Source organism: Leucoraja erinacea, chromosome 14 (assembly GCF_028641065.1).
Source record: "Leucoraja erinacea ecotype New England chromosome 14, Leri_hhj_1, whole genome shotgun sequence".
In the NCBI taxonomy this organism is placed as follows: Eukaryota; Metazoa; Chordata; class Chondrichthyes; order Rajiformes; family Rajidae; genus Leucoraja; species Leucoraja erinaceus.
This window is the reverse complement of record NC_073390.1, coordinates 39,864,153-39,889,499: the sequence shown is the minus strand read 5'-3', so window position 1 is coordinate 39,889,499 and position 25,347 is coordinate 39,864,153. Positions and strand designations below refer to the sequence as shown.

Genomic DNA, 25,347 nt, shown 5'->3' with positions numbered 1-25,347 from the left:
TGCCCAATGCACTCAACAATGTGGGAAGAACTAAGTCTAAGTCTAAGCAGGGCAGTATTTTCACACGGAGGGCACCTGGAACTCGTTGTCAGGGGTGGTGGTGGAGGCAGATACAATAGTCATTTAAGAGGCTTTTACATAGGCAAGTGAATATGCAAGGAATGGAACGATGTGGATTATGTACAGGCTGATACGAGTTGGCCTTGGCATCATGTTCGACACAGACATTTACAGCAGTATATCTTTCTCGAGGCCCGTACTAAATGTAAATGTTCCAACTGAACAAGACAACAGCCATGTAAAAGAAGGAACTACAGATGCAGAAAAATCAAAGGTAGGCAAAAATGTTTCGGGTCGAGACCCTTGGAGTCTCAACCCGAAACATCACCCATTTCCTTCGCTCCATAGATGCTGCCTCGCCCGCTGAGATTCTCCAGCATTTTTGTTCTCGTGTGCTCATTTAGAATAATTTGTAACAGTGGACTTTAATTAAAGAGTTTCATGATCAGTTAAAAAAAAACACAAAGTGCAGGAGTAACTTGGCGGGTCAGGTAGCATCTGTGGAGAACATGGACAGGTGACGTTTCACAGAGTGCTGGAGTAACTCAGCGGGTCAGGCAGCATCAGTGGAGAACATGGATAGGTGACGTTTCACAGTGCTGGAGTAACTCAGCGGGTCAGGCAGCATTTGTGGAGAACATGGATAGGTGATGTTTCAAGTTGGTACTGTTCTTCACCAAACCAGCATATGCAGTTCCTTGTTTCTTCATGATCAGTTAACCCAGATTTCAAAGCAGTAAATACTATTTTATGTAATTCTTGAAACAAAAAAAACGTTTTTATTTGGATACTGTTCAATGACTACCATTTTATATCCTTTCTTTTCAATGATGTGGCCACATAAAATGTTCTGGTTGGAAATAACAAGGCCACGGATGATTGACTTCCCTACATAATCTCCTTTGAAACAAGGAGAACTGTAAATGTAGGACATTTACACATTTGTTGTGATAAATAATTTGTTGACTAATATCAACAAGCACATTTGATTTCATTGATATGTTAAGCAAATTTAAGATTCTTGACCTTCTATCTTAGAATGCAAGTTTCTTCATGAGGAGATACACTCTGGAATCCACCTCAAACCCATGCAAGTTGTTTGCATCCCCTTGTAGCCTCATGAGTAGACCTCCATATGAAACGTAGGCTGACCTGTAAGAGATTACAATTTATTAAGCATTTCTGTAACATCTCAGCACAATACGTAAAATTCTGGGCTGGAGTTTTCAGGGAAGTCATTCTGAGTCCATGACTCCTGAATTGGCTACCCTCTGCACCAGCTTTCCTCAGTAAATCAGTCACTAGGTCTCCGCAGAGACCGTGCCTTCCATAACTCCCTGGTCAATTCGTCTCTTCCCACCTAAACCACCCCCTCCCCTGGAACTTTCCCTTGCAACCACAGGAAATGCTACACATGTCGCTTTACCTCCCCCGTCAACTACATCTGAGGACGCAAGCAGTCTTTCCAGGTGAGGCAGAGGTCCACCTGCACCTCCTCCAACCTCATCTATAGCATCCGCTGCTCTAGGTGTCAGGTGCTCTACATCGGTGAGACCAAGCGCAGGCTTGGCGATCGCCTTCGCCCAACATCTCCGATCAGTTCGCAATAACCAACCTGATCTCCCGGTGGCTCAGCACTTCAACTGCCCCTCCCATTCCAAATCCGACCTTTCTGTCCTCCCGCTGGCCACCTTCTCATCGCGTGGTGACGATAACGGCTGCTGCCGCCCGGCTCTTCTCCACTTCCCCCCCCGGCCCGCCTCTGTCACGCTGGCGGAAGCCAGCCGATCTGTGGCTGGTCCCCCCGCTGCTTTTCGCCGTCCTCGCTGGCGGCCCGCAGGCTCACTCGGTATCACACCCGCCCGCCCTGGTTTGGTTATTGATTATCAGTTATAATTTATTATTTTATTGTTAGTTTATTGTATTATTGATGATTTTTTTGGTGTGTGTTTTTGCATTAATGGGCCTGTAAATCAGCAGCAAGTAAGAATGTCATGGTGATGCTGCCAGTACATATGGCAATGAAACACTCTTGATTCTGGAAAGTCTACTGTTCTGGTACTAAAATACATTGGGTAGACAATAATGAAAGAAACCCATTTACAGCACTTGTATTAAATAAATGCATGTATTACATGTAAGCTTTCAATAACTATTATATTGATTTAACTATTAACTCGATTACTCACAATCTGGTGGCCGCTTCCGTTGAGCTCTCATCCCCTTCTATTCTATAAACCTTTCCGTACATGACGTATTCAAATTGGTCTGCCCTGTTTATATACAAACAGAAAAAAGGAAAGTGACAACATATAGAACAGCACAAAGATAAATTCCTTACATTTTCCTGGATCCAATAAAATGTAGGCTAGTCTGTGCAAAATAGTATTAGACCACTCGCACTGATGACACATTACATTCTTATAAAGAAACCAAGTATTTAAATCATTTTTGAATGACAAAGACTAAACTACTTAAGATCAATTCACACAATGCGTTAAACAACCAAGTTATTGGCTGGTTTATTCGTGGATGGAATGAGAAGTATTTAAACTAGGATCCATGGTTACAATGGTCATCCAGTATAGTAGTAATTAGAAAAGGGACAGCCAGCCACAATCCTGTTTCAGTTTAGTTTATTGTCACGTGTATCGAGGTACAGTGAAAAGCTTTTGTGCTAACCAGTCACCAAAAAATTCAATACATGATCACAATCAAGCCATTTACAATGTATAGATACATGATAAAGGAATGTGTAGGAAAGAACTGCGGATGCTGGATTAAATCAAAGGTCGACACAAAATGCTGGAGTAACTCTGCGAGCCAGGCAGCATGTCTGGAGAGAAGGAATGGGTGACGTTTCGGGTCGAGACGTTTTTCACACAGAGAGTTGTGAGTCTGTGGAATTCTCTGCCTCAGAGGGTGGTGGAGGCCAGTTCTCTGGATACTTTCAAGAGAGAGCTAGATAGAGCTCTTAAAGATAGCGGAGTCATGGGATATGGGGAGAAGGCAGGAACGGGGTACTGATTGAGGATGATCAGCCATGATCATAGTGAATGGCGGTGCTGGCTTGAAGGGCCAAATGGCCTACTCCGGCACCTATTGTCTATTGTGACCCTTCTTCAGACACGATAAGGGAATAACATTTAGTGCAAGTTAAAGTCAGCAAAGTCCGAGCAAAGATGGTCTGAGGGTCACCAAAGAGGTAGACAGTAGTTCAGCAGTGCTGTCTGGTTGTGGTAGGATGATTCAGTTGCTTGATAACAGCTGGGAAGAAACTGTCCCTGAATCTGGAGGTGTGTGTTTTCACACTTTTATACCTTTCGCCTGATGGGAGAGGGGAGAAGAGGGAGTGGTGGTGTCGTGTTGACTGACATATAGTAACTATTCTTGGAAGTAAATGATTGCATTAAAGCCGTCGAGACCGTAATAGGACAATTCAACACCGTGACTCTCATCATATTCCATATTCCAACAAATCTGGCTGCCAGAATCTCATCCTCCATTGGTAGCTGAATAATGTAGGTCTTTCCAGGTGCGGCAGAGGTTCACCTGCACATCCTCCAACCTGATATATTGCATCTGCTGCTCTAGGTGTCAGCTGCTCTACATCGGTGAGACCAAGCGTGGGCTTGGCGATCGCTTCGCCCAACACCTCTGCTCGGTTCGCAATAGCCAACCTGATCTCCCGGTGGCTCAGCACTTCAACTCTCCCTCTCATTCCGAATCCGATCTTTCTGTCCTGGGCCTCCTCCATGGCCAGAGTGAGCACCACCGAAAACTGGAGGAGCAGCACTTCATATTCCGCTTGGGACAGTCTGCATCTCGGTGGGCTGAACATTGACTTCTCCAATCTCCGGTAGCCCTTGCTGCCCCTTCTCAGCTCTCGCTCAGCCCACTGGCTCCTCCTCTTCCTTTCTTCTTCCCGCCCCCCCACCCTCACATCAGTCTGAAGAAGGGTTTCGACCCGAAACGTCGCCTATTTCCTTCGCTCCATAGATGCTGCCTCACCCGCTGTGTGTGTGTGTATATATGGTCTATGGTATATAGACACACTGAACTTTTATCTCCCGTTCTGTATTATGTTTACATATTGTGTTGTGCTGCAGCAAGCAAGAATTTCATTGTCCGATCAGGGACACACGACAATAAATTCACTTGACTCTAGAACACTGCACAATGTCGTCAATTTTGAAACTTAGTTGCAGTGACTTCAATGCGGTAACTATAGATGATAAGAAACTCTTGGAAGAGGTCCATAGAAAAACAAGCCAATTGAGATGAGACAATGTAAAAAAATTATCAAATCACTGCAACACTCTCAAGGTAATCAAATACATTGCAGGCGCCAAAGAGGCACATTGCGTAATGGCATACTAACTTTTGTATACTGTGATCTTTGCCAGTTAGGAATGTAGCCAACATGTATTTGAATGACTGCAAGGAATTGCCCCCCTGCATTTACCTACAACTTGTTCCAAAGTCCAGTGACCCTTGGTGAAAAGATAATCGCTGACCTCCATACTTTCGTAACTTGTGTGCAATTTTTAAATTGTGGTGTTGCCTCACCAGGAACAAGTGGAGGTCAGCGTGTGAGGGGTGATGCGATAAAGGACTTGTGCAGCAGTTGCAACGAGCTTGGCATCAGAGAAAAATAAAGGGCAATAAGCCATCGAGGAGTTTGTTCAAATAATCCGAAGAAGGGTCTCGACCCGAAACGTCACTCGAGTTACTCCAGCTGTTTGTGTCTATCTTATGTAATGAAGGGGCAGTGTTAGGCCACGTAATGTGGTTCAAAACGCAAAATGCTAGAGGGACTCAGCGGGTCAGGCAGTATCTGTGCGGGGAATGGACAGGTGCCGTTTCAGGTTGGGACCCTTCTTCATACTTGTCATTCCTTCCACCAATGCTGCCTGACCCATTGAGTTCCTCCAGTACCTGGTGTTTTTTCACAAGATTCCAACATGTGCAGCTCCTTGTGCCTCTATGGGTTCCTTGTGCCTTGTTCGGGTGTCAGAGGTTATGGGGAGAAGGCAGGAGAATGCGGTCAAGAGGGAGAGACAGATCAGCCGTGATTGAATGGCGGAGTAGACTTGATGGGCCGAATGGCCTAATTCTGCTCCTATCACTTATGATCGTATGATCTATGTAATGTAATTGCGCATTAACAAGCTAAATCATAAACAATAGGTGCAGGAGTAGGCCATTCGACCCTTCAAGCCAGCACCGCCATTCAATGTGATAATGGCTGATCATCCACAATCAGTACCCTGTTCCTGCCTTCTCCCCATATCCCCTGACTCCGCTATCTTCAAGAGCCCAATCTAGCTCTCTCTTGAAAGTATCCAGAGACCCGGCCTCCACCGCCCTCTGAGGCACAGAAATCATTTACGAGTATGAGGAATAAAACTCAAACAGAGGTAAAATAGGACAGGAAAGCTGTGAAAAGGCTGTCAACTTTGCCTAGTTAAAGCATGCCTACGTACCGAGATGGCCGGTCATCTGTGGGGTTGTATTCGCCATCATCCGGAGTTCCATCTTCATACAGAGTGCTTGCTATTACCAGACGGAATTTGTCACCTGGAATTAAAAGCTTTCAGTACACAGGCAATAGATATAATTAAAGTATAAGAAAGAACTGCAGATGCTAGTTTAATTCGAAGGTGGACACAAAAGTGCTGGAGTAACTCAGCAGGTGAGACAGCATCTCTAGAGAGAAGGAATGGGCGACGTCTGAAGAAGGATTTTTACCCGAAACGTTGCTTATTTCCTTCGCTCCATAGATGCTGCCGCACTCGCTGAGTTTCTCCAGCACTTTTGTCTACCTTAAGTTTTCCCGCATCTACAGTTCCTTCTTAAACATGCTGCTTCACCCGCTGAGTTACTCCAGCATTTTGTGTCTACCTTCAATATATAATTAAGCCTCACTTCACCCTTCCCCAGTACAAACCAGAACCATATACAAATCATAAACCCACAACACATTTTCCTCTTCTAGTATCTACAATTATTTTATCTACTGAAAATCAATTGCATCAACATTCCCTTCTCCAAACCCACACCAAATCTATGAAGAATTAGGATGTACTTCTGTTTTACATTTAGTTTAAAGATACTGCGCAGAAACAGGACGTTTGGCCCATTTAGTCCGGAACTGACCAGAGATCCACGTACATTAACACTGTCCTACGCACACTAGAGACAATTTTTACATTTACCAAGCCAATTAAACAACAAACCTGGAAGGTAGACAAAAGTGCTGGAGAAACTCAGCAGGTGTGGCAGCATCTATGGAGCGAAGGAAATAGGCAACGTATCAGGCCGAAACTCTTCTTCAGCCTATTTCCTTCGCTCCATAAATGCTGCCGCACCCGCTGAGTTTCTCCAGCACTTTTGTCTACCTTCGATTTTTCAGCGTCTACAGTTCCTTCTTAAACCTACAAACCTGTCCGTCTTTGGAGTTTGAGAGGAAACCGAACATCTCGGAGAAAACCCACGCAGGTCACGGGGAGAACGTACAAACTCCGTACAGACAGCACCCGTAGTCAGGATGGAACCCTAGTTTCTGGCGCTGCAAGAGCTATAAGGCAGCAACTCTACCGCTGCGCCACCATGCCGCCCCGCATTGAACTAACATTTTACCAATCTTGAACACTATGATATGTCTAAGAAATTTAATTTGGGCAAACCAGACATCTCTGCAGTTTTCATCCAATTTAAGTAACCATTCCAGATTCAATGGAGTAAAATATGGAAGGTTTTATTATATTCCCACTAACAAAAATAATTACATTTTGATCCTCGTAACGCCATTCAGCTAAATTCATTGCATAAATTAAAATAAAAATCATATGGCATTTTTAAGTAAACTATTTTGAACTGCAGTAGTTCAGCATTTGGACAGAACGTTCATGAGTACAGCAGTTAGGATGTTATGTTACAGTTTTGGTGAGGCCACATTTGGAGTATTCTGGTTTGTTTTGGTCACCTTGCTACAGGAAGGATGTCATTCAACTGGGAAGAGTGCAGAGAGGATTTGCGAGGATGTTGCCAGGATTGGAGGGCCCGAGCTATACGAAGAGGTTGGGCAGGTTAGGACTTTATTCCTTGGTGTAAATGGGGTTGAGAGGTGATCTTACAGGTGTTAAATAGAGAAGGTTCATGCACAGAATCTTTTATCCAGGGTACGGGGATCAAAACTAAGAGGATGTTGGTTTAAGGTGAGAGGGGCAAGGTTTAATACGAACCTGAGGGACTACTTTTTTCACTCAGAGGAGGGGTGGGTATACAGAATGAGCTACCAGAGGAGGTATTTGAGGCAGGTACTATAACAACATTAAAATTACATTTGGATGGTCTTCTTGCGAATGAAACCAAAGGAATAGTTAGATCTCAAGCCGGTTGTTGAGCAGCCAGGTTATTGTTTCTGTATCAATGTCTGCCAGGCCCTGAGCTCCATTTGGTGGGTGGTAGAGCGGGCACCCAGAGATGACATGGTTGGCTGTCTGTTGTTCTGCTCCGCATTCACAGGCTGGGCTCTGCCGGAGCCCCCATCTCCACACACTGGCATTGAAACGCCCAACTCCAGTACCAAGTCTGTTGAGCTTCACCCATGCTCCTCTGGGGAGTTCAGACCCTGGACAGCTTTTATCTGGTGAAGAGATGTAGCTGTGTAATGGAGATGAGGTTGCCTTCCACTCCTGTGACCACTTGGTGGCTATCCAGTGTGCTTTTGATTTGGATGGTACATGAATGGGACAGCTTTAGAGAGTTATGGGACAAACATGGATGAATGGGACTGGCGATGCTAGGGTATCTTGGGCGACATGGATAAGTTGGGCTGAAGGGCCTGTTTCCGTGATGTATAACTAATGATGGCACACACAAGTGTAGCCTCATATTTTTTTTCATTTAGAGATACAGCATGGAAACAGGCCCTTCAACCTGCCGAGTCCGCACTGACCAGCGATCCCCTCACACTAGGGACAATTTTACATTTATACCAAGTCAATTAACCTACAAACCTGCACGTCTTTAGAGTGTGGGAGGAAACCGAAGATCTTGGAGAAAACCGACGCGATCACGGGGAGAACGTGCAAACTCCGTATAGACAGCACCCGTAGTCAAGATCGAACCCATGTCTCAGGCGCTGTGAGGCAGCAACTCTACCACTGCACCACCGTGTCACCCCATAGTTACCATTAAAATTATGATTAACTTGACTTTTAGTTTTCCAAGTTAAAAATAGCAGTTAGTGTCTTACCGAGTTCAACAGGGTAAATCTGAATGTTTACATCAAGTATCAGGTCCATTTTGAAGGATTCACTCTCACAATGTAGACGGGAAACTGTAAAGACAACAATAATCATATTATCAGACCAAAAATGTCAAAATAGCACTTTAATTTGTGGATTTGTGAGTTAATTGTCTGTTGTAAATTGTCCCAAGTGTGTAGGTGGTTGGTAAGAATTGACGGGAATGCAGGGATTATTTAAAAAAAAATTAATGTAGTATGAATGGAAATGAGTAGTTGATGGTAAGCATAGATGTCGATGGGCTGAAGGGCCTGTTTCCATGCTCTGTGTCTCCATGAAAGCAGAGAGTTTACAGACCACTGGTACAAGGTGGGAAAACACACAAAGTTTCTTGAGATAGACAGAAAGTGCTGGAGTAACTCAGCGGATCATAAAAACATAGAAAATAGGTGCAGGAGTAGGCCATTCGGCCCTTCGAGCCTGCACCGCCATTCGATATGATCATGGCTGATCATCCAACTCAGTATCCCATCCCTGTCTTCTCTCCATAGTCAGGCAGCATCTGTGGAGAGCATGGATAGGTGACGTTTCACAGAGTGCTGGAGTAACTCAGCGGGTCAGGCAGCATCTGTGGAGAACATGGATAGGTGACATTTCACAGAGTGCTGGAGTAACTCAGCGTGTCAGGAAGCATCTGTGGAGAACATGGATAGGTGACGTTTCACAGAGTGCTGGAGTAACTCAGCGGGTCAGGCAGCATCTCTAGGGAACAAGGAGAGGTGACGTTTCAAAGAGTGCTGGAGTAACTCAGCCGGTCAGGCAGCATCTGTGGAGAACATGGATAGGGGACGTTTCACAGAGTGCTGGAGTAACTCAGCGGGTCAGGCAGCACCTACAGGAAACATGGATAGGTGATGTTTCAGGTCGGGTCCCTACGTCAGTCTGATTGTGGGGGAAATGAGGAAAGAGGGGAGGACGGGGGGGACAGAGCGTGTGGGGTAATAGGTGAACACAGGCGAGGGAGGGGGTTACTTGGCAGGCAGATTGTTGTCCTGGGAGGCCAGCGTGTTTCATTGTCACATGTACTGAAATGGAACAATCAACATCTTACTTGTCACAGCTTAACAAGTTTGTAAACACAGCACTCAATAGATAATATAATAAACAAAAAGGTTCTATAAAAAAAACCCTAACATAGTGCAAAATAAAAGTTACCCAGGGACCTGCCACCCACACCACGTGGAGCCGACCTCCACCTCCCCCTCAGCCCCTTTCATCACCCTCCTCTTCTCACCACTCCCCCACCTCTCTCTCCCTTCTCACCACCTTCCTCCCTCCCCTCTCACCACCCTCCTCCTCCCTCCTCTCCCCTTCCCTTCCCCCTTTTGTTTAATGTGCTGTGTGTATTTATTGCTTTTTATTTAGTATGGCTGTATGGTAACTCAAATTTCACGGTACCTTAATTGGTACGTGTGACAATTAAATTGAATCTTGAATATTCTCCCCTCTCCTCTCCCCCTTCCATCTCTCCTCACCACCTTCCTCCCCTCTCCCGCTTCATCTGCCTCCTCCCCCTCATCACTCCTCTCTCCCCACCTCGTCCCTCCCTGCCCCTCTCCCCTTCCTTCTCTCCTCAGCTCTCTCCCCTCACCTCCTCCATCTCCCTTTCCCTCAGCCCCTCTCCCCTTCCACCTCTTCTCTCTCCCTCCTCTGCCACACACCTCTGTCAAACTTTATCCCCTCCGGATCAATGTCCTTCACGTCAAAGATGTCTTCGAACAGGATGCCGGCCATGGTGATGAGCCGGGGGTAGACAGAGACCGTGAAGGGGGGAGACAGACACACAACCTCCCGCCAGCCAGCCCGCCCGCTCACGGCACGCCGGGATACTGGCTGACTTCAGAGCCGCTCCGGGCAGCAGGCGGGCGAGCAGGTTGTGATCATTTGACCGCTACCGCCGCCATCTTTTATCAGGTCACGGCACCAACGTCCCCATTCAACGCATTATGCTGAAGCCATCTTTGATCAGGGCACTCCTCTACTGCGATCAAGGCCGCCATTTTTTGATTAAGGAAAGGTGCCGCCATCTTTGATCCTGCTCCACGCCTTCGTCGATCAAGGCGGGGGGAGGGAGGGGCAGCCGCCATCTTTGATTAGGGTACAGCTGCCGCGCTTTCTCCGAACAAGGCTCAAAGGCAAGTCGCCGTCACCTCCATCTTTGATTAGGGCACTACTCCGCCGCCATGTTTGATGAAGACATTGGTTGGGCGAGTCACATTGATTCTCCATGGAAACCTGCATCAGCATCAAGGTTAATTCCCGGGATGGCGGGACTGTCATATGTTGATAGAATGGAGCAGCTGGGCTTGTATTCTCGGGAATTTAGAAGGATGAGAGGGCATCTTATTGAAACATATAAGATTATTAAGGGTTTGGACAGGCTAGAGGCAGGAAACATGTTCCCGATGTTGGAGGAGTCCAGAACCAGGGGCCACAGTTTAAGAATAAGGGGTAAGCCATTTAGAACGGAGACGAGGAAACACTTTTTCAAAGAGAGTTGTGAGTCTGTGGAATTCTCTGCCTCAGAGGGCGGTGGAGGCCGGTTCTCTGGATACTTTCAAGAGAGAGCTAGATAGGGCTCTTAAAGATAGCGGAGTCAGGGGATATGGGGAGAAGGCAGGAACAGGGTACTGATTGGGGATGATCAGCCATGATCATATTGAATGGCGGTGCTGACTCGAAGGGCCGAATGGCCTACTCCTGCACTTATTTTTTATGTTTGTATTGTTCAACAATCACATATTCTCAGATGCTTCAACTGTTTTAATCTGTTTCACTTGTTAAGAACTATATTCGGCACTCTATCTTCCCCATTGCTCTACCTATTGTACTTGATTGTATTATGAACAGTCTTATCTGATTAGTTTGTATTTATGTATAATATATCTAATCTTTCAATCTGTTTATATTTATGTATAATATATCTGATCTTTTGACCTGTTTGCATCAAGGCATGGTATATCAGTTCTGTTTGGATAGCTTGCAAAACACAGCATTTCACTGTACTTTAGTACCCGTGATAATAATACAGCTGAACCATCTACATTCCTCCCTCTGACTTCACATTTCATCTCTGTCCTTGGTCCAACACCCCCCCCCCCCCCCTTTTTTACCTTATGCCTTCCAAAGAGTCCACCAGGGACTATACTGGAAGTTGGACAATTTTATACTGGGCAATTTTTACATTTCAAGACAATTAATCAAACCAATTAACATACAAACCTGCTTCAGAAGGAACTGCAGATGCTGGAAAATGCATACAAATCTGTACGTCTTTGGAATGTGGGAGGAAACTGAAGATCTCGGAGAAAACCCACACAGGTCACAGGGAGAACGTACCAACTCCGTACAGACTGCGCCCGTAGTCGGGATCGAACCCGGGTCTCCGGCGTCGCATTTTGCTGCAAGACAGCAACTCTACCACTGCCCTCGCCTGTATCCTATCACTCGTCAGGCTTTGTCCTGCTCCCACCTCCTTTCCAGGTTTCTCCCCCATTAGTCTGAAGAAAGGTCCAGATCAGAAACGTCACCTATCCATGTTCTCCACAGATGCTGCCTGACCCGCTGAGTTACTCCAGCACTCTGTGAAACGTCACCTATCCATGTTCTCCACAGATGCTGCCTGAACCGCTGAGTTACTCCAGCACTCTGTGAAACGTCACCTATCCATGTTCTCCACAGATGCTGCCTGACCCGCTGTTACTCCAGCACTCTGTGTCTTTTCACTTTACCTTGGTACATGTTCCAATAATAAACCTTAACCCAAATCTAAAAAGAAACATCATTCAGTAACGTTTTATAACCGCAGTGCCAATCCTAGAATTTCCAGCATTCTTGTGTTTTTATTTAAAATACAGAGATAATAATGTAGTTCCACAAAATAAGCTGACATCTTCCTACTATCCTTGTAAATGCAGTTCTTCACTGTATCACCTCATCTATAATTGATTGTTCTCAAATGGAAACTACATCATCAGTGACATTAAATGCTGGGCACAGTGCTGTGTGTCTCATCTGACCAGCGTTCTTTTATTTACAAGCTCCACGAAAGAGGAGTAGGCACAGCTATAAATTCCAGCACCATTTTAAATACTCCATATAAAGTGTATTGTTGAGGTTCATCACAGCTTGGTTTGGGAACAGCTCTGCCCAAGACCACGAGAAGTAGTCAAATTGTAGATGTAACCCAGTCCATCACACAGACCAGGCTCCCCACCATTGACTCCATCTACACCTCATGCTGCCAGCATAATTACAGACTTGTCCCACTCCGGTCATTCCTTCTTCTTCCCACTCCCGTCCGGCAGAAGGTACAGAAGCTTGAAAGCGCGCACCACCACCAGACTCAGGAACAGCTTCTTCTCCTCTGTTATCAGGCTTCTGAACGGTCCTTCCATATTCCCCTCATGATTTTATACCCCTCTATAAGATCACACCTCAGCCTCCTGCACTCCCAAGAAATAAAGTCCTAGCCTGCCCAATATCTCCCTATAGCTCAGGCCATATAAGCTAGGGTACTGTCCGATTCACCTCCACCCCATTGCTGAGAATTATATTCTGCACTCTGTCTCTTCCCCCTTGCTCTGCCTGTTGGACTTGAAGTTCATCAGTTCCAGAGACAAAGTCCAATGTCCGAAATGGGATCGAGGTGAATCGGACAGAACTCTAGCTTATGGAGGGACCGTTCAGAAGCCTGATAACAGAGGGGAAGAAGCTGTTCCTGAGTCTGGTGGTGGGCACTTTCAAGCAGAGTTCCCAACCTTTTTCGTCCCATTTACCCCCTGGCAACTTTTCGAAAGTAAATTTACCCCCATCCTGTTTTGTTCAGCAATTTGAGTTGACACTTCTATCATAATAAAGCAGCCGACAAAGGGAAAATGTTAAAATACTGTTTTTAACATTATTAAAGCCCTGTCCCATGGTACGAGTTCATTCCAAGAGCTCTCCCGTGTTTGCCTTGATTCGAACTCGGAGATTTACGGTAATGGCCACTCGTCGGTACTCGGGGCTCTCGTGGACATTTTTCAACATGTTGAAAAATCTTCACAAGTCTTCCCGTGCTTACCTGCCGTTAGTGAGTCTTCCCGAGTACCTGCCGTTAGCGCTAAGAGACATTCCCGAGCTCCGACGTACCCGCTACATTCCTTCTCTGTGCTTACCACGAGTTTGTTTTTTTTTTAATCAACTCAGGAGCTCTTGGAATGAACTCGTACAATGGGACAGGGCTTTTATATTAAGTTCCAGAATCAACAAATTTACCCCCTGGGGGTAATTTTACCCCTGCTTTAGGTTTATGACATTAGACATGGGCCCATTCTTTCTCGCTGAAGCTGAGTGTAAAATGCAATCCTAACGTGATTAGCAATCTTTCTATACTTTCACCTATCTGAATGATAAATACTCTGACCATGGAGACACAAGGAACTGCAGGTGCTGGAATCCTGAGCAATGCACAAAGTGCTGGAGGACCTCAGCATGTTGCTAATGTGGCCAGCGTGTGGGTAATCATTCTCAGGGTCATTGTTGTCCCTAACTGCTGATGACACTTTAGTAAATTCATGAACATGTTCTAACTGACAAATGCACATTCCAGAAACCACGAGGTCCCTCTCAGCATTTAAACAAAGGCTAAACGCTTCTCTCTGCTGAAAGAGAAGTGATTATGTTGTCTGCCACGCATAAATGTCTATGTACAGTTGTGAAAGGAATGTACAATCTACCTTCATCGATTTCACCAAAGAATGTCTCAATTTCCTAATTTCTGGCAATACATTCATGTGTTAAGAGCAGAATTAGGCTATTCGGCCCATCAAGTCTACTCCGCCATTCAATCATGGCTGATCTATCTCTCCCTCCTAACCCCATTCTCCTGCCTTCTCCCAACAACCCTTGACACCTGTACTAATCAAGAATCTATCTATCTCTGCCTTAAATGTATCAATTGACTTGGCCTCCACAACAAAGAATTCCACAGATTCATCACCCTCTGGCTAAAGAATTAATATCGCTTAATAGAGATCTCCTGCGATTCTTAAATGAGCCTGTGATTCCAGATTAGAATATTATATCAATGATAATCCAAATTGACCTCATTTTTAATCTTCATGTGATCCTCTTATGCTTTCTTGCTCCTCCCCAAAATGATAAATAGATCACCGCTCCACTTAGTCCCAGCATGATTCTGATGTTGATCCCATGAAGAGGTTCTTTAGTGAGGTGGAACATTTGAAGAATTACAGCTGGAATCTCCTGGTCTACTGACCTCAACTAAACTCAAGCATAAGCATCAAGGGGACATTGAATAATTCACAGTGTCGTAGAGTGATACAGTGTGGAAACAGGCCCTTCGGCCCAACTTGCCCACACTGGCCAACATGTCCCAGCTACACTGTTCCCACCTGCCCTCGTTTGGTCCATATCCCTCCATGTACCTGTCTAAATGTTTCTGAAATGCTGCGAAGGTTATACGGAATAAGAGTAGAATTAGGCCATTCTGCCCATCAAGTCTACCCGGCCATTCAATCCAGGTTTCCACAGATTCACCACTCTCTGACTGAAGAAATTGCTCTTCGTTTCCTTCCTAAAAGAACGTCCTTTAATTCTGAGACTATGACCTCTAGTTCTAGACTCTTCCACTAGTGGAAACATCCTCTCCACTTGCAATCTATCTGCCAAATATCAAGTATCAAGTACCTGCCACAACTACCTCCTCTGGCAGCTTGTTCCACGTACCCACCACTCTTTGTATGAAAAAGTTACCCCTCAGGTTCCTATTAAATCTTTCCCCCCTCACCTTAAACCTATGTCCTCTGGTCCTTGATCTCTCTACTCAGAGCAAGATATTCTGTGTGTTTACCTGATCTGTTCCTATAGATGAGTCTATTCTATAAGATTGCCCTTCATCCTCCTGCACTGCAGGGAATGGACGCCTAGCCTGCTCAACCTCTCCCTCTAGTTCAGGTCCTGGCAACATCCTCGTGAAACTTCTCTGTACCCTTCACGAAAATGTCATCGAGATTGTCGTGCAGTGACATTTGAATCAATCGTTATTATCGTCTAAATGCTTGAACAGAGAATATGGAACAGTACAGCAAGGAACAGGCCCTTCAGCCCACAATGTCCGTGCCAAATGTGAAAATATACAAAATATATTCCAAGGACCTCGAGAGTCTGTTAAGTGCTTAGGACGTTACTAGGGAAATTACCAGTGCTCAAAATACTTATCAGAATAGTAATACATCGTGACTTACAAAAGAAAACCAAGAATAGTTATTTTAAAAACTAATGATAGATCTGACCTGGATTGAAGACACAGAGTGTTGGAGTAACTCAGCGGTTCAGGCAGCATCTGTGGAGACCATGGATAGATGACGTTTCACAGAGTGCTGGAGTAACTCAGCGGGTCAGGCAGCATCTCTGGAAAACATGGTTTTGGGTCGGGATACTTCTTCAGCCTCCGTGTTCTCCAGAAACGCTGTCTGACCCACTGATTTACTCCAGCACTCTGTGTCTATCTTTAGTATAAACCAGCATCTGGTGTCCTTTTGCTCCTACATTTCTGCTTGATTAGAGGCAGGTTGACTTACATTTCATGGACAGAAATAGGAACCTCATGGAATGAGGTTTTGTTGTCATGGTGCGTGAATTGAATTCCAGAAAATAATAGCACAGAAAATGACGACTCTTCACGTTCACGCAGAATTACCATAACAATGTTGGGTGGGCTAAGCCCACAGCACAGACAGCGAGCCAGTCATGCAGCCACGGACCCACATCTGCATACCAGCTCCAAACTGCTTTAAAACTTCACAAAGTGTTTCCGCAGAGCAGTCACCTCAGTCTTTAACCAGACCAACGCTGAACAACCGAGTGGAATGTTCGGATCACCAAGGTAAGTCAGCTTTACAATGCCGAGTGGCAAATGTTCCACTCGGTTAAACCAGGAAAGAACAGCAAGCATTTGTGGTCAGTTAGTGGGTGCGTGTTGTACAACTTATACAACATATACAACTTCAGTCTGAAGAAGGGTCTCGACCTGAAACGTCGCCTTTTTCCTTCGCTCCATAGATGCTGCCTCACCCGCTGAGTTTCTCCAGCATTTTTGTCTACCTTGTACAACTTATACGGTTATTTTTATGGCAGAGATTGGCAGATTCTTGATTAGTACGGGAGTCAGAGGTTATGGGGAGAAGGCAGGATATTGGGTTTAGGAGGGAGAGATAGATCAGCCATAATTGAATGGTGGAGTAGACTTGATGGGCCGAATGATATCAGGAATGAGTGGGTTAATCTATGATGAGCGTCTGGCGGCACTGGGCCTGTACTCGCTGATTTAGAAGAATGAGGGGGGACCTCATTGAAACTTAGAAAATAATGAAAGGCTTGGATAGAGTGGATGTGTTGAGGATGTTTCCACTAGTGGGAGAGTCTAGGTCCAGAGATCATAGCCTCAGAATTAAAGGACGTTCCGTTAGGATGGGGATGAGGAGGAATTTCTTTAGACAGAGGATGGTGAATCAGTGAAATTCATTGCCACAGAACGCTGTGGAGTCAATGGATATTTAGGCAGAGATAGATAGATTCTTGATTAGTGCGGGTGTCAGAGGTTATGGGGAGAAGGCAGGAGAATGGGTTTAGGAGGGAGAGATAGATCAGCCATGATTGAACGGTGGAGTAGACTTCACAGGCCGAATGGTCTATCTCTGCTCCTAGAACCTAGATCCGTCTGAAGAAGGGTCTCTACCTGAAATGCCACCTCCTTCTCCAGAGGGGCTGCCTGTCCCGCTGAGTTACTCCAGCATTTTGTGCCTACCCTAGAACTCATGAACTTGGAGTGAATGAAGTCTCCAATATTGGGTGGAGTTTAATATCAATTGTTTTAATCATTCACGAGCCTCCACTTCAATTAGTTGATTTAATACGGTTGATGATTTGGAAGTTGACCTATAGTTATATATATATTTGAATAAAGTGGCGCAGCGGGTAGAGCTGCTGCCTAACAGCGCCAGGGACCCCAGTTCGATCCCGACTATGGGTGCTGTCAGTGTGGAGTTTGCACGTTCTCCCTGTGACCGCATGGGTTTGCTCAGATTTTCTCCCACATCCCAAAGACGTGCAGATTTGTCAGTTAATTGGTCCTGTAGTGTAGGGAGTGGATGAGAGAGTGGGATAACATGGAACTAGGGTGAGCAGGTGATCGCTGGTCGGAGTGGACTCAGTGGACCGACAGGCCTGTTTCCATGCTGTATCTAAACTAAATAGAATCTTTCAATTGTAACTGTCCCAAAATATCATTTCCCTGACTGAAAAGCACAGGAATTACATGATACATGAAGGGTGCAGCAGAGATTCACCAGGATGTTACCTGGGCTTGTGGGCTTGAGTTGCAGGGAGAGAGAGGGTGGATATGCTGGGAGTTTGTTCTTTGGCGTGTAGGAGGCTGAGGGGTGACCTTATTGAGGTGTACAAGATCATGAGGGGCACAGATAAAGTGAACGCTCACTGTCTTTATCTCAGGGTAGAGGATTCTAAAACTAGAGGGCACAGGGTTAAGGTGAGAGGGGCGAGATTGAAGAGGGACCTCAGGGGAAACCTTTCCACTCAGAGGGTAGTCTGTATCTGGAAGGAGCTGCCAGAGGAAGCTGTCGAAGTGGATGCAATTACGACATTTAAAATACATTTGAACAGATATATGGATAGGAAGGGTTTAGAGGGCTATGAGCCAAAAGTTTCTTGAGATAGACAGAAATGCTGGAGTAACTCAGCGGATCATAGAAACATTGAAAATAGGTGCAGGAGTACGCCATTCAGCCCTTCGAGCCTGCACCGCCATTCAATATGATCATGGCTGATCATCCAACTCAGTATCCTGAACCTGCCTTCTCTCCATACCCCCTGATCCCTTTAGCCACAAGTGCCACTTCTAACTCCCTCTTAAATATAGCCAATGAACTGGCCTCAACTACCTTCTGTGGCAGAGAATTCCAGAGATTCACCACTCTCTGTGTGAAAAATGTTTTTCTCATCTCGGTCCTAAAAGATTTCCCCCTTATCCTTAAATTGTGACCTCTTGTTCTGGCCCAGTATGCCAACTTGATTAGCATAGACAAGGTGGGCCGAAGGGCCTGTTTCCGTGCTGTACAGCTCTATGACTGTGTGCTAATGGAAGTTAGAGTGTGGCGACACAAGAAGCAGCAGATAGAGAACAAATGTACAGGAACAAGCCATGGTTAGAACAAAGCACAAAGTGCTGGAGGAACCAAGCCAGTCCTTCTCCAAAAGCCCCTCTGTCACGATATGATACGATACAACTATATTTATCCCGCTGGGAAATTAATCTGCCAACATTCAGAGGAAGGCGTTGAAGGCGTTGAGATGAACAGAAATGCAAGGCTAGGAGCCATGGGAGGAATAATGTCACAGTTCACCAATTACACTAAATTAAGCCACATGGCAGACTGAGCCCATCTTCTGCTTGCGTATGGCGTGCACAGCCTAAAGTTGTAGGACAACTTGTACTATTTGATCTTATTTGATTGTGCACGCCGGGTTGATTGCATTCGTTGAAACAGGGCGGACCATGTGAAGGTTGCACGGGGTACTGATTCTGGATGCTTAGTTGTAAGGAGAGGTTGGACAAACGTGGATTGTTGCACAAACATGTCTCTGGGACGTTGGTGGTCGAGGAGAGACCTGGTAGAAGTATATACAGCGCGGAAACAGGTCCTTCGGACCACCAAGTCCACACCGACATAATCTGGTCACACTAGTTGTATGTTATCCCAGTTTTGCATCCGCTCCCTACACATGAGGGGCAATTTAACAGAGGGACAATTAAGCTGCCAGCCCGCACGACTTTGGGGCGTGGGCGGAAACGGGTGTCACGTTAAATGAGGACGTTTTGATCAATTATGTTGAGTCTTACCAAATGTAATTAGCGTAGCACAAGTTGATTGGTATTTTCCCTTTCAGATGGCTTCTAATGACCACTTTAGTGTGGACCACCCTGGGGATCCCCACCCTGGGGACTTAATTGAAATATTCCGCCCTGCGTACCAACACTGGGCTCTCTACCTGGGGGACGGCTATGTTATAAACATCTCACCACTAGGTAAGGGAAAGGAATGCTGCAGGTGGCAAATCTGAGTTTAAGTTTTAGAATTAATTTAGACACTTCTGTTTCACAAGATCTTGTCTTAATCCCTATTTGTACTCTCGTGACATTCACATTTCATGTCTATCCTCATGGATCTTTATTCACATCCTCCTTGTCTGAGCAACACCATGGAAAACACAGGAGTCGCTACCATAGATAGACACAAAACGCTGGAGTAACTCAGCGGGACAGGCAGCATCTCTGGAGAGAAGGAATGGGGTAGAGACCCTTCTTCAGAGTCAAACTGAAATGTCACCCATTCCTTCTCTCCAGAGATGCTGCCTCACCCGCTGAGTTACTCCAGCATTTTGTATCTACCTTCGATTTAAGCCAGCATCTGCAGTTCTTTCTTACACAGGAGTTGCTACCATCACAGATTAAATAAATCACAAATGCTGTGAAACAAATCCAACACAGTAGATGTTAGAAATACATTTGTTAGATTAGAAATAGTTTAACAATTCACATGTTTTTAAAAGTTAGGGTCAAGAGAGTTTAATTGTCATATGTATCGGCAACAGAACAATTACATATGTACTACAGCACAGCAACAGGCCCTTTGGCCCAACTGGTTCTTGCCAAACAAAATGCCCCCATCTAAGATCATAAATGATAGGAGCAGAATTGTTATTGTACCTGCCTCATCTACCTCTTCTGGCAGCTCAATCCATATTCCCAACATCCTCAATGTGAAAAAGTTGCCCCTCATGGAAATGTGAAATCTTTTCCCCAATTAACTTAAACCCATGTCCTCTGGTTCTTCATTCCCCTCCCCTGGGAAAAAGACTCTGTGCACTCTGTGCACCTCCTCCAACCTCATCTACTGCATTCGCTGCTCTACGTGGCAGCTGCTCTACATCGGCGAGACCAAGCACAGGCTTGGCGATCGCTTCGCCCAACAGTTCGCAATAACCAACCTGATCTCCCAGTGGTCAGCACTTAAACTCCCCCTCCCATTCCGAATCCGACCTTTCTGTCCAGGGCCTCCTCCATGGTCAGAGTGAGTCCCACCACCAATTGGAGGAGCAGCGCCTCATATTTCGCTTTGGTAGTTTACACCCCAGCGGTATAAACATTGACCTCCAATTTCAGGTAGTCCCTGCTTTCTCCCTTTTTCCCCTCCCCTGCCAGCTCTCCCACAGCCCACTGTCTCCGCCTCTTCTTCACGGCCCCCCACCCCCACATCAGTGAAGAAGGGTCATGACACGAAACGTCCTTCGCTCCATAGATGCTGCCTGACCCGCTGGGTTATTCCAGCATTTTTGTCTTTCTTCGATTTTTCCAGCATCTGCAATTCTTTCTTAAACACTGTGTATTCACCTGGTCTCTTCCCCACTTGACTTTACACACGATAAGATCACCCATCAGTATGGTGGTTAAGTTACTCGATCAGTGAACTGACCTCAACTGAGTCCAGAATTGTGAATTCAATTCCCACCAGTGCCAGAGTGGAATATCAATCCAATACCTTCTGCACTTTCACCCCACCACTGTAGTCAACCTATTGTCACCTGGAGAATGTGTAGGAATGAACTGCAGGTGCTGGTTTAAACCGAAGATAGACACAAAAAGTTGGAGTAATTCAGTGGGGCAGGCAGCATCTCTGGAGAGAAGGAATGGCTGACATTTCAGGTCAAGACCCTTCTTCAGGTCTGGTTAGGCAAGCTCATTTTCACCCAACAAACAGCTAACCATGGCCTGTTTCCTTTATCATTGTTACTTTTTTTGCATGTCTTTCATTCGTTGTTCTTTATCTCTTTACATCACTGTCTATATGTCTCGTTTCCCTTATTCCCGAGCCAGTCTGAAGAAGGGTGTCGACACGAAACGTCACCCATTCCTTCTGTCCAGAGATGCTGCCTGTCCCGCTGAGTAACTCCAGCTTTTTGTGCCTGTCACCCAGTGAATAACCATCCTCTATTGTCCTGGAGATCTTTCCTACAGACAATAAAACCACATTTATGCTGAGAGCTGAAATGATAATCATGTTTTTCTCTTCATGGTGCTTACAGAGCTGCTCAACATTTCCAGCGTTTTCTGTTGATTATGTCAAATGTCTAGCATGGGATGTTGACACCCAACGTTTTGTGCTTAGATGACTTGGATAGATTGGCACTCAATTTTTTCACCTCGAATCTGACCACGCTCATCTGTATTTAGAGTCATAGAGTGATACAGCATGGAAACAGGCCCTTCGGCCCAAATTGCCCACACTGGCCAACGTATTCCAGCCACACTAGTCCCACCTACCAGCATTTGGTCCATATCCCTCCAAATCTGTCCTATCCATGTACCTGTCTAACTGTTTCATAAACGTTGCGATAGTCCCTGCTGCAACTATTTCCTCTAGCAGCTTGTTCCATACATCCACCACCCTTTGTGTGAAAAAGTTACCCCTCAGATTCCTGTTAAATCTTTTCCCCTTCACCTTGAACCTATGTCCTCTTTGGCCGCTATCCCCCTACTCTGGGTAAGAGACTCTGTGCATCTACCCAATCTATTTCTCTCAAGATTTTCTACACCTCTATAAGATCACCCCTCATCCTCCTGCGCTTCAAGGAATAGAGACCCAGCCTATAGCTCAGACCTTCTAGTCCTGGCAACATCCTCGGAAATCTTCTCTGAACCCTTTGAAGCTTGACAATATATTTCCTATAACATGGTGCCCAGAACTGAACACAATATTCTAAATGCGGTCTCACCAACGTCTTATACAACTGCAACATGACCTCCCGATTTCTATACTCAATACTCTGACTGATGAAGGCCAAAGTGCCAAAAGTCTTTTTGACCACCTCATCCACCTGCGACTCGACCTTCACGGAACCATGCACTTGTACTCCTAGATCCCTCTGCTCTACAACACTACCCAGAGGCCTACCATTCACTGTGTAGTTCCTGCCCAGGTTAGACGTCCCTAAATGCAACACCTTATTAGACTACCTTCAGAATGAAGAAGGGTCTCGACCCGAAATGTCACCCATTCATTCTCTCCAGAGATGCTGCCTGTCCCGATGAGTTACTCCAGCATTTTGTGTCTGTCTTCTCTAGAACAGTACAGCACAGGAACAGCCCCGTTAACCCACGATGTCTGTGCCGAACACAATGCCTTTAAATTTATCTGTCTGCACGTGATCCATATCCTTCTATTCCCTGCATATCCACGTGCCTATCCAAAAGCCTCTTAAACACTAGCTGCCTCCATTCCCACCTCTGGCAACGTGTCCAGGCACTCGCCACGCTCTGTGTAAAAAACACAGCCCCGCACATCCTCTTTAAACTTTGCCCCTCTCACCTTAAAGCTACGCCCTCTAGTCTTTGACATTTCCACGCTGGAAAAAAGGTTCTGACTGTCCACCACATCTGCCTTACACAATTCCATCATGTCTCCCCTCAACCTCCGACATTCCAGAAAAAACTATCCAAGTCTGTCCAACCTCTCCTTGTATCTAATACCTTCTGATCCAATGTAATTTTTACATTGTTACTGCATAATGACATGTAAATTGTGGCTGTGATTTTATATATGAACGGTTAATTTAGGTCCACCACCGATTATCCGGCAGCTGGTGTCCCGGCACCTCCTTTCATCCGGACAAAATTGCCAGACCGCACTTGAAACCCCCCCCCCCCCCCCTCCCTGCTGGGTCCCCCGGACAATGTGTCCCCTAGGCCGGCTGAGGCGGCTGATCTCCACCTCATGGGGACTTCCGCGGCCAATCGGCGGGTGGAATCTGCCCCCTGCGGTCAGGGCTCTGGAACTCTGGCCTAGCCAGAGCCGGCAGATCCGTTCCCACAGCCGACTCCCGAGGCCAACTTTGTGGGCAGTATCTCGGCCCCCAGGCGGAACGTTCCAGAACTGTCGGACTCCTCTCGGAGGCCGCGCCCTCTGTTGGTCCGGCAACACGGATAATCCGGCAAGGCTCTGGAGCCGAGGGTGCCGGGGAGTCGGTGGTGGAACTGTACTTGCGCCCATCCTGTCTGATGTGCTTGTCACACTCACTGTCGGCAGAGGAAGGGCCACCAGCCTCGTTCAGTAGCGCCAAGTCCGTGTTCAGCAGGAAGGCCATGGCAAAGATGCAGCTGCTTAAAGATGTGGTTGGACAAGACCCCTTCAAAATCAACAACAAGTACGATGACAGCCACACCCCTCTCACCGTCGAGGAAATCGTCAAGCGAGCAGAATTCCTCATCGGACAGGAAGTGTCTTACGATTTGCTCGGGAACAACTGCGAGCATTTTGTCACCTTGCTTCGTTACGGCGAGGGCGTCTCTGACCAGGTACGTGGACAGGTCAGAGGTCCAGTATGGCCAATAGTACTAGAGTGATGGTCAATGGTACAATAGTGACAGATATGACAGTGACTTGGCCAATGATACAATAATGGCAGATATAATAGTGACTTGGCCAGTGGTCCCTCCCAGCTATACGCTCTGCAGGAAGGAATTGCAGATGATGGTATCAAACATAGACACAAAGTGCTGGAGTAACTCAACGGGTCAGGCAGCATCTCTAGAGAAAAGGAATAGGTGACGTTTCAGATCGAGACCCTTCTTCAGACCTATTCCGTCTCTCCAGAGATGCTGCCTGACCCGCTGAGTTACTCCAGCATTTTGTGTCTATCTCCAGCTATATACCATAAGACAAGACCAGAGGAATGTGGAGATCCCAGGTCCTGCAGATGTTGGCATCCATGCCTACCAGAGTAATGTACGTACAGAGTCATACAGTGTGGAAACAGGCCCTTCGGCCCAACTTGCCCATGCCAACCAACATGCCCCACCCACACTAGTCCCACCTGTATGAGAGTTAGATTTATCTCTTGGGGCTAAAGGAATCAAGGGATATGGGGAACGGGGTACTGATTGTGGATGATCAGCCATGATCATATTAAATGGCGGTGCTGGCTTGAAGGGCCGAATGGCCTATTTCTGCACCTATTGACTGTTTCTATGTTTGTCCCATATCCCTCAGAATCTATTCCTTCCATGTACCGATCTAACTGTCTCTTAAACATGATAGTCCCCACTCTTTCCAATCCCTGCTCCTACTTAAACTATGATACAATGCTGAGAACTATATTCTGCACTCTGTATCTTCCCCTTTGCTCTACCTGTTGTACTTGAGTTTGACGTGATTGTATTCAGGTGCGGTATATATGATCTGCCTGGATAGCAAGTTAGCAACAGAAAGTTTTTCACTTTACCTCGGTATAGGTAACGATAATAAACAGTAGTACACCTAAACACAAACACCTGCCTCAATTGTCTCCTCTGGCAGCTCGTTCCATTCACCCACCACCTCTGTGTGTTTACATCACAGGCTGAGTGTGAAGAGGCAGACAATAGACAATAGGTGCAGGAGTAGGCCATTCAGCCATGATCACATTGAATGGCGGTGCTGGCTCGAAGGGCCGAATGGCCTACTCCTGCACCTGTTGTCAATTGTCTATTTGTGGCTTATCAATGTTGGGAGCCAACAAGCCATGTGATCAATAACTTCTAACTTCCCACAGCCGCTGACAACATGTTCTCACGTGCGGCCAAATCCCCTTTTGTTTCCTCAGGCAAATCGAGCCATCGGCGTCATCTCTTTTGTCACAGCTGCTGCCAGTGCCTTCTCATTAGCTGGGCTGTTCCACAACAGGTCAAGGCAAAGAAATTATTGAAGCATTCGCTGTAAATTATAACTGGTAAAAAAAATAAATCAACAAATTCATCGGTTTGATGCCCTTTGTTACTATACCGTTGTAAATATTTTATTCTGCAGTTTCTTGATTCTCGCGGACAATCGTCAGTAAACGACACCACTCCCCC

The 25,347-nt window shown here is 46.0% G+C and overlaps 2 protein-coding genes across 4 annotated transcripts; one reads left to right on the top strand and one right to left on the bottom strand.

The window, feature by feature from the left end:
- Window positions 1–816: 816 nt before the first annotated feature.
- On the bottom strand, window positions 817–10,216 carry polr2h (RNA polymerase II, I and III subunit H). Its single transcript, XM_055646230.1, has 5 exons — window positions 10,037–10,216; window positions 8,324–8,407; window positions 5,547–5,640; window positions 2,250–2,333; window positions 817–1,212 (listed from the first exon to the last, which is right to left on the bottom strand). The coding sequence occupies exons 1-5, from the start codon at window positions 10,107–10,109 to the stop codon at window positions 1,095–1,097; spliced, it is 453 nt and encodes a 150-aa protein (XP_055502205.1). The 5' UTR covers window positions 10,110–10,216; the 3' UTR covers window positions 817–1,094.
- A 136-nt stretch (window positions 10,217–10,352) lies between these two features.
- On the top strand, window positions 10,353–25,254 carry plaat1 (phospholipase A and acyltransferase 1). 3 transcript variants are annotated; one of them, XM_055646226.1, is made up of 4 exons: window positions 10,353–10,626; window positions 19,347–19,485; window positions 23,543–23,811; window positions 25,098–25,254. In XM_055646226.1, the coding sequence occupies exons 1-4, from the start codon at window positions 10,603–10,605 to the stop codon at window positions 25,197–25,199; spliced, it is 534 nt and encodes a 177-aa protein (XP_055502201.1). In that variant the 5' UTR covers window positions 10,353–10,602; the 3' UTR covers window positions 25,200–25,254. The 3 variants fall into 3 exon arrangements, with proteins under 3 accessions (XP_055502201.1, XP_055502204.1, XP_055502203.1); XM_055646228.1 differs by lacking the exon at window positions 10,353–10,626 and adding an exon at window positions 16,128–16,266; XM_055646229.1 differs by lacking the exons at window positions 10,353–10,626; window positions 19,347–19,485 and adding an exon at window positions 15,939–16,266.
- Window positions 25,255–25,347: the final 93 nt, after the last annotated feature.

Excerpts from the sequence above, each read along its gene's own strand:
- polr2h (XM_055646230.1), bottom strand. The coding sequence starts at position 10,109 with ATGGCCGGCATCCTGTTCGAAGACATCTTTGACGTGAAGGACATTGAT. Across the intron at positions 5,641-8,323 it reads GATTTACCCTGTTGAACTCG|GTGACAAATTCCGTCTGGTA; the intron begins GTAAGACACTAA and ends TTTTAATTCCAG. Across the intron at positions 1,213-2,249 it reads ACGGAAGCGGCCACCAGATT|GTCAGCCTACGTTTCATATG; the intron begins GTGAGTAATCGA and ends AATCTCTTACAG.
- plaat1 (XM_055646226.1), top strand. The coding sequence starts at position 10,603 with ATGGAAACCTGCATCAGCATCAAG. Across the intron at positions 19,486-23,542 it reads TATAAACATCTCACCACTAG|AGGAAGGGCCACCAGCCTCG; the intron begins GTAAGGGAAAGG and ends CACTGTCGGCAG. Across the intron at positions 23,812-25,097 it reads GCGAGGGCGTCTCTGACCAG|GCAAATCGAGCCATCGGCGT; the intron begins GTACGTGGACAG and ends TTGTTTCCTCAG.